At 54.4% G+C, this 14,055-nt stretch overlaps 1 protein-coding gene across 9 annotated transcripts in view; it reads left to right on the top strand.

The window, feature by feature from the left end:
• Positions 1 to 14,055, top strand: part of ARHGAP39 (Rho GTPase activating protein 39) — a 78,994-nt gene that overhangs the window by 48,206 nt on the left and 16,733 nt on the right. For all 9 annotated transcript variants that reach the window (XM_067017664.1, XM_067017665.1, XM_059043228.2 and 6 more), the window contains one exon: positions 7,236 to 7,319. In XM_067017664.1, the coding sequence (XP_066873765.1) occupies positions 7,236 to 7,319 (84 nt within the window). The remainder of the gene's footprint in view (positions 1 to 7,235; positions 7,320 to 14,055) is intronic.

Genomic DNA, 14,055 nt, shown 5'->3' with positions numbered 1-14,055 from the left:
CTGCCCTGTGCAGCCACCGCCGTGGCCGTATGCAGACGTGACTTTTTTCCCTCCTGGACTGGTGAACAGTGGGGGCTCACACCTCCTGCTGGCCTCGCCCATCCGGATGTCTCCCCCCCGCTCTGGTGGCCCACCCCACGTGCCCATTCCCCAGAGCCTGAACCCCAAGTGCCCATTCCCCAGAGGCTGCACCCTGAGTGCCTGTACCCCAGAGCTGGCTCCCAGCAGACCCTGTCCCAGGCACCAGAGTCGAGCCCAGGGCCCAGCACTCAAGGGACCAAGTCCAGAAGGAATGGCCGGATGACATGTGCCCTGGCGAAAACCAAACAGACTGGAAGTTACCAGAAAGAAGCCAGGGAGGATCTGGAATTGGAGGCTGGGCAGGGACAGGGTGGCGGGAAAGGGGCTGGGCAGGCTGGGTTTCCACTTCGGGACAGTGGAAATCACCAAGCAGTTGACAGCCGACTCACACGGTGGGTCCCTTTGCTCCTTGGAGAATGACGTGCCAGGCCAGGGACGGTGGCATCGTGTGCCGAGGGTGCGGGGGGCAGACAGGCAGAGTCGGATGCGCTGGGACTCGAGACTGGCTGTGCCGCTCCTGCACAGCATGGGGAGCTGGACACGCCTTGGGGCAGGTCAGCGAGGGTGCTGGACACACACTGGGCTTGGGCCAGAGCCTGAGGCCTGGGCACGTGGGCCCGAGCGGGCTGATAGGCTGTTTTGGAGTTGTCCTCAGGAGCCAGAGCCCGGGATGAGCCCCAAGGAGGAAGCCAACGGGTGAGTTTTAAAAGCAGCCTTCCGCCCTCCTGGTGTCCTCATGGAGCTCAGGCTGGCTGCTTCCTCCTGTCCAGCAGATCTGACAGCCTTTGGGCTCAGACACCCTCCCGTTTGCCTTGGGTTGTGATGGGTGCTGGCTCGTCCTTGCAGTCAGGTGAAGGGACTGGGCTCTTTAGGATTCTGTTGACCAGCGTGTCCAGCACCCATGGCCGCTCTCTGTGGGTGGGAGCGTCGTCTTTCCAAAAGTGTCCTGGATGCGGCGTGGTGACTCGGATCATGGGGTTGGCTTGGGATCAGGTTCCCACCAGAAGCCCTGTTCGGACGTGGATTAGAATTGTGTCGGATTTCTGGGGAGTAGGCACCTTGATTATGTCACCTTATCCCATAGGTAAAGGTGGTGCATTTTACACTTTTTTCCACAAAGGACTCGCGTATTTTTTAAGGTTTATTTTTAGGTGCCATATAAAGTCATACGATCGTTACTGGTATACAGACATGAATTTTTATTTGTCGGTCCTGTTTTTACACTTTTGTTGAGCTCTCGTTAGTTTCAGTAGAGGCCCCGTCTGTCTCCTGGGTTGCCTGTGACGCTGGCCAGCTGTCCCAAGCTGGTCAGAACTTTCACAACGAGGCTGAGCCAGGGAGCGCTTGTCCCTGTGCCCAGACTGCTGGCCTGCTGGCCGTGTAACACCGTCCACCGGGCTGCGGCATCCCTTTCTGTTATTAGGCTTTTTAGCATGAATGGATGCGGAACCTTATCCAGTACGTTTTCTGAGTCTATTGTGGGTTGAATTTTGTCCCCCCAAAGATATGCTGAAGTCCTAATTCTCAGCACCTGTGAATGTGGCCTTACTGAGAAATAGGGCTGCTGCAGACATCATTAGTTAAGCTGAGATGGGGCCACCCTGGAGTGGGCAGGGCCCTAGTCCCACAGGACTAGCGTCCTTGCAAGAAGACAGATGCACAGGACGATACCCTGACGTCCGAGGCAGAGGCAGGAGCCCTGGGGCCACAAGCCGAGGGACACCAAGGATGGCTGGCCGCACTGGAAACCGGATGGGGGCCTGAACAGACTCCCTCCAAGCATCCAGGAGGAGCCGGCCCTGTTGGCACTTTGATCCTGGGCTTCCAGCCTCCAGGACTGTGAGAGGGTGAATGTCTGTTCTTCTAAGATGCCCACTTTGTGGTGCTGGTTTCAGCAGCCCCAGGCACTACTACAGTCGGCATTTTTTTTTTTTTTTTTTTGCGGTATGCGGGCCTCTCACTGTTGTGGCCTCTCCCATTGCGGAGCACAGGCTCCGGACGCGCAGGCCCAGCGGCCATGGCTCACGGGCTTAGTTGCTCCGCGGCATGTGGGATCTTCCCGGACCAGGGCACGAACCCGTGTCTCCTGCATCGGCAGGCGGATTCTCAACCACTGCGCCACCAGGGAAGCCCAACAGTCGGCATTTTTAAACAATCATCGATTTCATGTGTTCCTGGGATACTCGGTGTAATTTTTAAAATAGATTCAGGTTGCAAATATTTTATTTAGGATTTTTTTCCATGTTGATAAGTGAAAATGGCCTATACTTTTCTCCTTGTTCTGTGTATCCTGGTTTTTTTATCCACAGTGGGAGTGTTTCCCCTGAAACATTGTCTGTTCCTAGAGTGTCTGGCAAAGAGCACTTGCTCACCAGCCAGGCCTGTGATCTGTGTGGATGGAGTTTTGACTACTGATTCCTTTTCTTTACTGCTTGCAGGAATGTTCAGGTGTTTACTTCCTGACATCCTATTTTCTGGAGGCCTGCTGATCTAAGTCACAGACACATTGGCATAGGCTCCCCGGGTGCCCCTTCCTTCGTGGACGTTTGTCCACACAGGCCCTTTGCCCCTGTTGCTGTGCCTTGCGCAGGTTCCTGGGGGGTCTCCACGCGCTCGGTCTTCTCAGAGAGCCTGCTCCAGCTCTCAAGAGCCTCTTTTGTATCACCGCTCTTCTATTTATTGGACGCTTTCTTCTCAATCTTTTACTAACTTACTGTTGGAAACTTAACTCATCTGTTTTCACTGTTTCTTCTGAAATGAACTTTTGAAGTCATGCTTCTCTCCGCATACTGCTTTACTTTTATTACACAACTCTTGGTATGTAGAATTTTCACTGTTCAATTTAAAATATTTTCTGCTTTTAATTATGATTTCCTTTTTGCCTCATTTGTAATTTAGAAATGTCTTAATTTCCAAAACTGTAGGTTACTCTCCATTCTTGTTCTTGATTGTGAACTTAATTTCATTTTGGCCAGAAAGCATGATTTTTTTTGGAGACTTGCTTTGTAGCCTAAATCCTGAATTTTTATACATGATTTCAGGACTACTTCAAAAATTTCTGTTCTCTGTTAGGTCTAGGGTTCTCTGTGTGTTTGTTAGGTCAGATCTGTTAATTGTGCCCGTTGAGTTTCTTACTAATTTTTTGTTTACCTGATCTATCGATTCTGAGAGGTAAAGTCTCCGCAGACGGTGGAATTGGTCTGTCCCTCCTTCCCGTCTCGCATTGCTGCTGCCTGTGTGCGGAAGTTGTGGACCGGCTGCACATAGATTTGCAGTTAGGTGTCCTGATGCGTTTTTCCTTTGTCGTTAACGTTGTTTACCTGCTGATCTTGTTTGCCTTGAAGTGTGCTTTGCAAGTAGCATCGGCCAGTTTCTCCGTGGTTGGTATCTGCCTCTGAACGGCAGTCCTTTCCCATGTGCTTTCGGTGTGTTTCTCCTCAGTAACCTGTAGGGCGAGGGTCATGCTTCACCCATTCCAGCACCTGTCCTTGATCTGGCGGGATGGTTGCGGGGGTGCTTCCTGGGGATCCCTGATACGGCGAGAGGATGTGCTTTACCATCCTCGTATCCTCTAGGCCCAGGCTCTCCCTGTCATCCTTCTTCCTGCGTCGCCCCCAAACTGCTCCACGCGTGCGTCCACCGCCCAGCGTGTTCCTGTGCACGGGGGGCTGTGGGCTGTGCTCCCCGCCGCAGGACGCTGCTCTTAAGCTGCGTGCACCCTGCAGCCGGGGGCAGCCCTGCACCTCCTCCTCTGTGCCCGGGGCCCGGGTGGGAGCGTTTGGGGTGAGTGACCGGCAGGGCGGCCCTGGACCGGGCTTACCCAGCCGATCTGGTCAGGCAGAATCTCGCAGATGTGAATCAGCTGCTTCTGCCTCTTGCACACTTTTTTCTGGAGCTGCTGGCTGACTGTTCAGTTTGCAGGAGCCCTCATGGACCCCAGGGCTCAGCTCCTCACCAGTGCCCCCGGCGTGCCTGCTGACTGGTCCCTGGTGTCCTTGATTTTGACGCAACCAAATTTGCCATTATTTTCGCCTTATGGTTTGTTTTCTTTTTCTTTTTTTTTTTAATAATAAATTTGTTTATTTATTTTTGGCCGCGTTGGGTCTTCGTTGCTATGCACGGGTTTCTCAAGTTGCGGCGAGGTGAGCGGGGACTACTCTTCGTTGCGGTGCATGGGCTTCTCGCTGCAGCGGCTTCTCTTGTTGCGGAGCACAGGCTCTAGGTGCGCAGGCTTCAGTAGTTGCGGTGTGCAGGCTCAGTAGTTGTGGCTCACGGGCTCTAGAGCGCAGGCTCAGTAGTTGTGGCGCACGGGCTTAGTTGCTCCGCGGCATGTGGGATCTTCCTGGACCAGGGCTCGAACCCGTGTCCCCTGCATTGGCAGGTGGATTCTTAACCACTGCGCCACCAGGGAAGCCCGTGGTTTGTTTTTAATGTTTTGCTTAGAAAGTTCTTTCTTGGCCTAGGCCCAGAGGTATTCGCTTATATGTCTTGTGTTAACTTTATAGTTTTCTCTTCCACGTGGAGGCCTAGGTCTGCCTGGTGCCACCTTCGTGTGTGGCCAGAAGGATCCTCGTTCCGTCTCCTCCCAGGCCCACCCGCGCCACACGCCACCTTCTCTCCCTGTAGCGCCATCAGTCTGCTTTTTCGGCACCACCCAAGCCTCGTGTGTGCTAGGAAGCAGCCCTGTCTCCTCTTTGTATTTAAGAGCATCTTAGCTAGTTGTGGGCTTTTCTTCTATCATTTAAGTTCTAGAGTTCAGATTCCTCAGAAAACCCAGGTGGCTATTGCATGGACTACAGTATAGTGAAAACATAACTTTTGTTTGCACTGAGATACTAGAACGTTCATGTGACTGGCTTTATTGTAGTGGTCTGGGACTAACCCTGCAGCACCTCTGAGGGTCACCAGTAGTTTGAGCTCAGAAAATGCATCTGCTGCAAAACTGTGTGGGGGTGGAGATGTTGCACCTTGTTTTCATTTTTGCGGCACGGGAAGGAGATGATAAAACAGCCTCTGATATTATTTGTGATTCAGACATTCACTGTCGTCAGCGCGACTCCACCGCAGTCTTGGGATCTCATATAAGTTCTGTTTGCCTCACAATCTTAGGTTGAGTTCATTGAGAAACATTCTCAAATCTGAAAAAAAACCTCATATTCAATGTTTGATGATAGTGGTCGAGTAGAGGTTTTTCTCAAACAGAAAATTTCAGTCTAGGTCGTGAGTTGTTTAAAAAACTGCAGTAAAACTTTCCCCTTTCAAGCTGTTAAACTGTTGTGTAGTAGGTCAAGTCGGGATGTTTCGCCTCTATTTCTGACAAAAATCCATGGAACTGGTGATGGCAAAGTCCAGGAGAGAGCAGAGGAAGTTCTCAGCCGATGCTGCTGTCTCAGGGCTCGTGATGGGTTTGGTGTGTTCCGCAGAGCACCGGCCAGTGAAGGGTACGGTGCGTACCTTAAACACCCACCTTGTGCGGGCCTTGTGGGTTCCCAGCTGAGCCTCTTCTGACACGCGTGTTTTAGCACGATCAGTTGTTAACACATCTTAGCAGATTCCACTTCAGGTTGGACTGAATTAGGTGTTTGCTCAGCTTCTTTGGCAGTAATTTCAGCTGTAGTTGCTCCACAGAGATGATTCATAGAGGCCAGTTCCTCAGTCACTTCAAACTCGGTGTTGACTGCTCGCGTGAAGTAGCAGCTGCAGAGCAGCGTCGGGAACGTGCGGCCATCAAGAGCCCAGGGACCCTCTGGTCCTTGGCTGCTGGTGCTGCTCTCACTGTCCTTGACTCTTCAAGACTCTGTCCGTGCCAAAAGGCTGATAGTCTGAAGCAGGTTTATTTTCTCTGGACACGTAACTAGCTGCTGCAGTCAACACAATTTAATAAATTCATCACCAGTGAACAGCCTTCCTTGCTCTCCTTGCTTGGCTAACAAATGAGCCACTCGGGAGCTTACTCGGTATAAGGGTCTTTTTCACTTTCATTTTGTGAAGTAATTCTGCTGCGATGAGATTTCCATTTCGGGCTCTGACTGTTGTGCACGTTGGGACATTGCAGTGCTTCCAGCAGGGCTGTGTGTCCTACCGACCCAGCAGCAAAGAGCCCGCATGGCCACCGCGCCTGAAAGGCATAACAGCACAGGCCCACTCTCTTCACGGTGTGGCATTGTGGGTAGGCAGGGTAGTAAAGGCGTCAGTGAAATGTCATGGGTCGGCCATGCGTGTGGCACTCAGGCCAACGAGGTGCAGCGGCCTCGCTGGGCCTGCGCCACGCTGAGTGATGCAAGCGCCTCCTGTGGTCTCTGCCGTGGCCACGCACGTCACTGTTGCAGATGAGAGAATGGGACTGTGTTCCCACGTCGTGTTCCTGACGGATACTGGAATTTGAATCTCATGTAGTTTTCACATTTCACACACACAAAAATTTTACTATATAAACCATTCTTAGCTCACCTGCTATACAAAAACAGGCAGCAGGCTGCAGGTGGCTCACAGGCTGTAGTTAGCTGCCCCGTGACCTGAAGGGGGGGGCATGTAGGCTTCCTGGTGTGGCTAGCCCACGGGGCCTGGTGGCCTGGCCCGAGCCCCTCTGTGTCCCCCTCCTCACCACCCGCTGCGTCTCAGCACAGTGGCCTCTCCCTGTTCCGGGCTATGCCCAGCTCAGCCCCCTTGCCGGCCCGCTTCCCTGTCCACAGCTCAGGCGCACCCCCCCAGAGAGCCATCCCTGGAGCTGTTTCCGGTCTAGGCCTGCAGCAGCCTGAGGTTCTGGTTCGTTCTGCGGTGGACTGCACCGGAGTGTGAGCCCTGTGGGAGCGGGAGTGTGTCTGCCTCACCTGCCTCGGGTTCCAGACCCGGCCCAGCCGCAGCTCATCGGCCAGAGCCCCAGCTCTGAGGTGGACCTGGGCTGTAGTGGGCTGTCCCTGTAGGAGGGCGGTGGGCCTCCAGTCCGTTCAATCCGGGCCACGTTCCAGGCGCCCAGGAAGGGTGGTGAGGGCACAAGAAATACTCAGCCCATGTGAGGTTACGGCTTTGTGGGCAGGCGCTGTGCATGAGAAACTAGAAGGACGGCACCCGCGTTCTGCAAAGTGAAGGGAAGGCGTGCTATTTTTGGTGTCTCGTGTTTGTTCACGTGTCCTTTTCATTTTGCTGCGTTTCAGTTCCTCACCGTCAGGAGGTCTCCTTGAGAAGGACTATGAAATTTACCCGGATTACAGCGCCGATGGCCACCTTCTGCACTGCAGGTAGGGCCCCTGCCTCAGGCCTGGCCCTGTCTCCTGACCCGGGGGTGGTTTTCCTGGCAGCTCTTCGGTGAGCTGGAGGCGAGTTTGGCTCAGCAGGAAGCCACCAGCTGCATGTGCACAGCACGCAGGGCCCTGCCCCAGCCAGTGGAACGTGAGGAGAGGTCGTCAGGGCCACCAGCACCAGGGCAAAGTGGCCCCAGGCTCGCAGGGCAGCGGCCAGTCACCGCGCAGTTTGGGGGGCTGTTGAGTCCGCGGTACTGGCCCCGGCCCCCGGCAGACTCCTCGGGGGCTCTTCAGCATGTGGTCTCCCTGGGACCTCCGGGCCACACATCGGAGTGCGTCCCGGGCCACGTGGGGAAGACTGGTGCCAGCCGAAGGGAAGGGAGGAGGCTCGCCTCCCTCGGCCCTGGGTCGGCATTGCAGGGCATTGGGGTTTCTGGATACGGCTCTCAGGACCCTGGGCACAGCAGCTGTCCGTCTGGGCAGGGGCCATCCCTGTCAGCTCGTGTGTCCAGGCTGGAGGCAGCGCCTCCCCTGCGGCCGAGGGGGGCCGGGCCGGGTGCTAGGCCCCCGGTGGCCTGGGTGCCCCCGGCACAGGCCAGCAGAATTAATGTGTATTGTGGAGGGATTTGAAGGTGCGGGGGGCCTTGGGCAGTCTGCTCAGTTTAGAGGTCGAGCGTGCACGTGGTGACTGGGCCGTTGACGTGGGGTCGGAGCCTGCGTGGGGCCAGTGGTGTGGTGGCGTCCATAGGTGTGTTTCGTGGCCTCCCATGTTCTCCTTGGTAAAGGGGTGCGGTGGCTGACGGGCAGGGCCTCACCCCCGGCTCCAGGGCAGGGCAGGGCAGGTCCCCGGACGTGTTTCTTCCCGTGCAGTGTGTCCTGCTCTTGCCGGCTGCGTGTTACGGCCCTGGGCCCTGCGGGATGCACGTGCCACCTGCTCTGTGGTGGCCCGGCACTGCCCTGGCCCTGCCGTCCCGGCGCCACCTGGGCCGGGTGTGAGAGCAGCTCCCTTGGCCAGACAGAGCGGGAAGGACAGGGAGACTGTTGAGGAGGGCGGCCGTGTGCCGGCGGCCGTGCAGCCCGGCGCGGGCCAGGTCAGGGGCCTGAGGTTTGCGGGGTGGTCAGAGGGCCACGTGGCTCCGGTTTTCTGACGTGGTCTCCTCTCGTTGCGCGTGAGCCGCGCCCGCATCTCGGGCAGAGGCTTCCCTCCGAGCCCCGCTTCCCTGCCGCTCCCTCCGGCCGGGTTCTGGGTGCCGCACGTGGAGCAGCGCTTCCCTGAGGAGGCGTCTCCTTCTTTGGAGAACTGCCGACTGACCGACTGACCGACCGACTGCCCTGAGCTGAGCGGAGGCCCCGCCCACCCGCTCCCGCACTTCCCCGGGTGGGCGTGGCAGGCCGCCTCTCCTCGTGGGCCGGAAGCCTTCTGGGGAGACAGGGGCGTGCGTGGGGCGGTGTCTCTCGCCTGGGTGCCTAGCAGAGCCGACAGGGGATTAGGGGTCGAGAGAGAAGCATGGGACTCCTGGTCTGGGGAGCCATGAGGAGACAGAGGGGCCGGCGGGCGGGCAGGAGGCTAGAGGGGGCGCGGTGGGGGGCCCCCCCCCCGAGGCTGCGGGGCTGCGGGGGGCCGGCCTGTGGGGCGGGGGCGGCTGGTTGAGGCCAGCCCTCGTTTCCCCGTAAGACAGGGAGCCCGTGACCCCGGGGCCTGCCTTGGGGATGGAGTCAGAGGCTCCTGTGCGGGTGACCCGGCCTCAGCCAGGGGTGCCGTCTGCCGGGCACCTTCCTTCCTGCTGCCCCGTTCCCGCCTCTGCCCTGACTCGATGGAAGCGCTCTGGGCCCCGGAGTAGACTGTGCTCTGGACTCTGCCCGACAGGACACACTCTCCCACACTCCTCATCCTGCAGCCACAGCCCCCACCCCCGGCAGAGGGGTGGGGTCCCTCCTGCTGAGGGCTGAAATGAAAAGATGTGCAAAATAAGGCTTCCCAGTCGCTGAGTGTTTCCTCTGTGCCAGTGCTGAGCTAAGGACTTTATCGTACGCGCATCTGCGCATCACGTTGTTTAATCCTCCTAGGAACTGATGAGGACACTGCGACAGAGCCTGCAGCCAGGGAGCAGTGACCTGGAGTTCAGCCACAGATCTCTCGGGCTCCAGAGCTGGCTCTCTGGGTCTGCTGGCCCCGGGCACACGCTCTGCCTGCTTGGCCTGGGGGTTAGGCCGGGAGCAGCCTCTGGCAACCAGGAGTGCAGCCCTGCTGCAGTCTGACTTCTCCCCTGGGTGGTGAGGTCAGGCTGCAGGGTTTGGTCCTGGTCACGCTGGAGCAGGCTGCCCGGCCCGAGGCCTCTCACTCTCACCCACTCTCACCCTGATCGCACATGCTGACCCTGGTTCTCTAAGTCCTGCCTCACCCACGCCCAGTAATTAGGACTCATGGTCTTATCCAGAAAGCCCCAGCCTCAGTCAGAGGACAAAGGCGGAGGCCCAGACTACACAACTGGTTTCTTAAGACGCTTGGGATTTCTCCTTTCTGTGATGGTGGATGCACTTAACTGAGACCAGCCTGTACAACAAGAACAAGATAGACCAAATATTCCTGCAGGCATCTGAGGAGCCAGGACGTGTGGCCAAGGTCTGGCAGTCAGTGCAGCCCAGCACACGTGTCACCGCCTCAGGAGCCACAGAGGGGACCTTGGCAGCATTCCATGTTTCTACGGGGACTCCTGAAAGGCTACACAAAGGCATAGGGTGAGCCATAAGTAGACCAGTCCTCGAATAGACGCCCGAATTCCAGTCACCTCAGTCCCAGATGGGATTCAGGTGATCTGCCCTTATCCCAGCTGCCTGCTAGAAACAAAAGTAAACCAGAGCCTCAAATTATTTCTACAGTTTTTCATACACAGTCACCAGAATTTCAGTCTAAAATTGCCAGAACTGATTAGAAACAAAAACAGATAGTAGAAACAGACCCACCAGAGATCTATATTTTGGAGTTATCAGACACTCACTTTAATAAATATGATTCATTTGTACAAGATATTAAATGGCAGTTTTTCCAAATCAAATAATTTCGTGAAGATAGATCACATCCTAGGCCATAAAACACAGCTTAACAAATTTAAAAGAAAATAAATAATACAGTATCTGCTCTCAGACCACAATGGAATTAAACTAGAAATCAGTAACAGAAAGATAGCTGGAAAACCCCCAAATACTTGCAGGTTAAACAACACACTTCTGAATAACACGTGGGTCAAAGAAGAAATCTCAAGAGAAATTTTAAAATATTTTGAACTGAATAAAAATGAAAACACAACTTAAAATTTGTGGGGTGTGGGCTTCCCTGGTGGCGCAGTGGTTGAGAATCTGCCTGCTGATGCAGGGGACACGGGTTCGTGCCCAGGTCCGGGAGGATCCCACGTGCCGCGGAGCGGATGGGCCCGTGAGCCATGGCCACTGAGCCTGCGCGTCCGGAGCCTGTGCTCCGCAACGGGAGAGGCCACAGCAGTGAGAGGCCCGCGTACCGCAAAAAAAAAAAAACAATTCTGCTCTGCAAAAGACAGTGTCCAGCGAATGAGCAGACAAGCCACAGACTGTGAGAAAACGTTTGCAAAAGACACAAATGATAAAGGACTGTTATCTGAAATATACAAAGAACTCTTAAAACCCAGCAGTAAGAAAACAACCTGATTTTAAAATGGGCCAAAAGGACTTCACTGGTGGTGCATTGGTTAAGAATCCACCTGCCAGTGCAGGGGACACGGGTTTGAGCCCTGGTCCAGGAAGATCCCACATGCCGTGGAGCAACTAAGCCCGTGCACCACAGCTACTGAGCCTGTGTTCTAGAGCCCGTGACCCACAACTACTGAGCCCGTGTGCCACAACTACTGAAGCCCGCGCGCCTAGAGCCCGTGCTCCACAGCAAGAGAAGCCACCGCGATGAGCAGCCCGCGCACTGCAGTGAAGAGGAGCCCCTGCCTGCTGCAACTAGAGAACGCCTGTGCGCAGCAGTGAAGACCCAATGCAGCCATAAATAAACAAATAGATAAAATAAAACAGGCCAGTGCAGCCATAAATGAATGAATGAATGAATAAATAAAAAAAATAAAATGGGCCAATGCAGCCATAAATAAATAAATAAATAAGTAAATTTATAAAAATAAAATGGGCCAAACACCTGAACAGACACCTCACCAGAGAACATATACCGATGGCACATAAGCATATGAAAGCTGCTCCATATCATCTTTCATCAGGGAAATGCAAATTAAAACAACAGCGAGATACCACTCCACACCTATAGACGTGGAGGAACCTTAAATGCACATCAACTAAAGCCAACCTGAAAAGGCTGCACATTGCGTGATTCTGACTCTGACATTCTGGAATCGTAGTGTGTAACCTTTTCAGATTGGCTTATTTAGAGGCCAAAGATTTGCTCATTGATTTGGCTTCAGATTTGGCTTCTATGGAGACAATAAAAAGATCAGTGGTTGCCAGGGATGGGGTGGGGGTTGGGGGAGAGATGAACAGACAGAGCACAGGGGGTTTTAGGGTAATGAAAATGCTCTGTATGATACTATAATGGTGGATACAAGTCATTATCCATTTGTCCAAACCCATAGAATGTACACCACGAGTGAACCCTAAGGTAAACTAAGTGGTCGATTATAATGTGTCAGTGTTGGTCCATCAGTTACAACAAATATACCGTCGATGGTGAGATGTTGATAACTGGGGAAGCTGTGCATGAGTTGGGGCAGGGGGTACATGGGAAATCGCTGTACTTTCTGCTCAATTTTGCTGTGAACCTAAAAGTGCTCTTTAAAAAAAAGAATTAGATATTCTAGAACTGAAAAAAATAGTAATAAAAACTAAGAACTCAATAGATGGGTATAAGAACAGTTTAAACACAGCTGAATAGAAAATTAGTAAATTAGGGGCTTCCCTGGTGGCGCAGTGGTTGAGAATCCGCCTGCCAATGAGGGGGACACGGGCTCGAGCCCTGGTCTGGGAAGATCCCACATGCCACGGAGCAACTAAGCCCGTGCGCCACAACTACTGAGCCTGCCGCTTTACAGCCCATGAGCCACAACTACTGAGCCCACATGCCACAACAACTGAAGCCTGCGCGCCTAGAGCTGGTGCTCCACAACAAGAGAAGCCATAGCAATGAGAAGCCCGCGCACCGCAACGAAGAGTAGCCCCCTCTCAAGGGAATTAGAGAAAGTCTGCGCGCAACAACGAAGACCCAACGCAGCCAAAAATAAATAAATAAAACTTAGGTTTTTTTAATGTTTTAAAAAAAATAAGAACGAAAATTAGTAAATTAGAAGGTAGATCAGAAGAACACATCTGTGTGGAGAGGCCAGGGGATGGAAAATACAGAATACAACTTGAAACCATATGGAACACAATGAAGAGGATTGCAGTTGATTCCCAGGAAAGGAGAGAGAGGAAACGGGATAAAAGTAATATTGAAAAGATACGGTCAAGGGTTTCCAAAAATCATAAAAGACATCAGGGCCACAGATTGAAAAAGTGCTGTGAATCCCAAAAACTGAAGCACATGTTCCAAATACTAAATGTAAAAAGAGACTTCCCTGGTGGCACAGCAGTTAAGAATCTGCCTGCCAATGCAGGGGACACGGGTTCGAGCCCTGGTCCGGGAAGAACCCACGTGCCGCGCAGCAGCTAAGCCCGTGCACCACAACTACTGAGCCTGTGCTCTAGAGCTCACGAGCCACAGCTACTGAGCCCACGAGCCACAACAACCGAGCCCGCGCGCCTACAGCCCGTGCTCCGCAACGAGAGAAGCCACCACAACGAGAAGCCCACGTACCGCAATGAAGAGTAGCCCCGGTTCTCCGCAACTAGAGAAAGGCTGTGCACAGCAACGAAGACCCAACGTGGCCAACAAATAATTAACTAATTAATTTTAAAATGTAAAAGGAAAATCTTTAAAGCAGCCAGGAGTCTTTTGGGGTCAGGGAGCAGGTGGCAGAGGTGAGCCGCACTCATCTCTCTGGGACTTGGTCCGGCCCATAGTGGCTGGTACAGCTGTGGGACGTGGTGCAGACCTTCAGTGGGCGGATGTGGCAGGTGGTCAAGTCCATGTATCCCCAGGGGCAGTGTCACCAGGCAAGTGAGGCTCAGAAGAGGCTGAGCGTCTTGGGTGGCCCCCCGCGCTCAGCGGCGGGGCCGTGATTTGGGCCCCACAGCTCCCCAGCTCTCCCTTAGCCTGATGCAGGCTTTCCCAGGAACTGCGGGACAGTTTTATCGTCTCTCTCCAGGTGCAGAGTGCCGATTGTGTGTGTGGGCAGTCAGAGGAGGGCAGTTAGCCTTTGTGAAGTTCACAGGAGCCTCTGTGGTTGAAATCCAGGGCCTGAGATGCTGGTGCACAAGGGATGTGTTGGCCACCCCTGGTAGGAACGCGGGCAGGTGCTGAGCCCGGGAGTGAGGCCTGCAGGGCAGTACTCATAGATTGCAAAGCCAGAGGGGCCTCTGGGAGGCCCCCCTCCTGTCTCTGCCTTACAGAAATAGTTCTGTGCCTGGTTCTAGCGTGGGACGAGAGCAGAGACATAGAGGCCCTGGCAGGGAGCATTGCCATGGGCAGCAGCTGGGGTCTGGGGGAAGCTCCCGGATCAGGAGAGCCCCCAGAGGGGAAGGCCGCAGGGAAATGTGTGAGGGGAGTTCCCAGGGCAAGAGGGCAGCTCACTCTAGTCTGCACTGACCAGAGGTC

This window comes from Kogia breviceps, chromosome 17 (assembly GCF_026419965.1).
Source record: "Kogia breviceps isolate mKogBre1 chromosome 17, mKogBre1 haplotype 1, whole genome shotgun sequence".
Classification (NCBI taxonomy): Eukaryota; Metazoa; Chordata; class Mammalia; order Artiodactyla; family Physeteridae; genus Kogia; species Kogia breviceps.
This window is presented reverse-complemented; position numbering and strand designations above follow the sequence as displayed.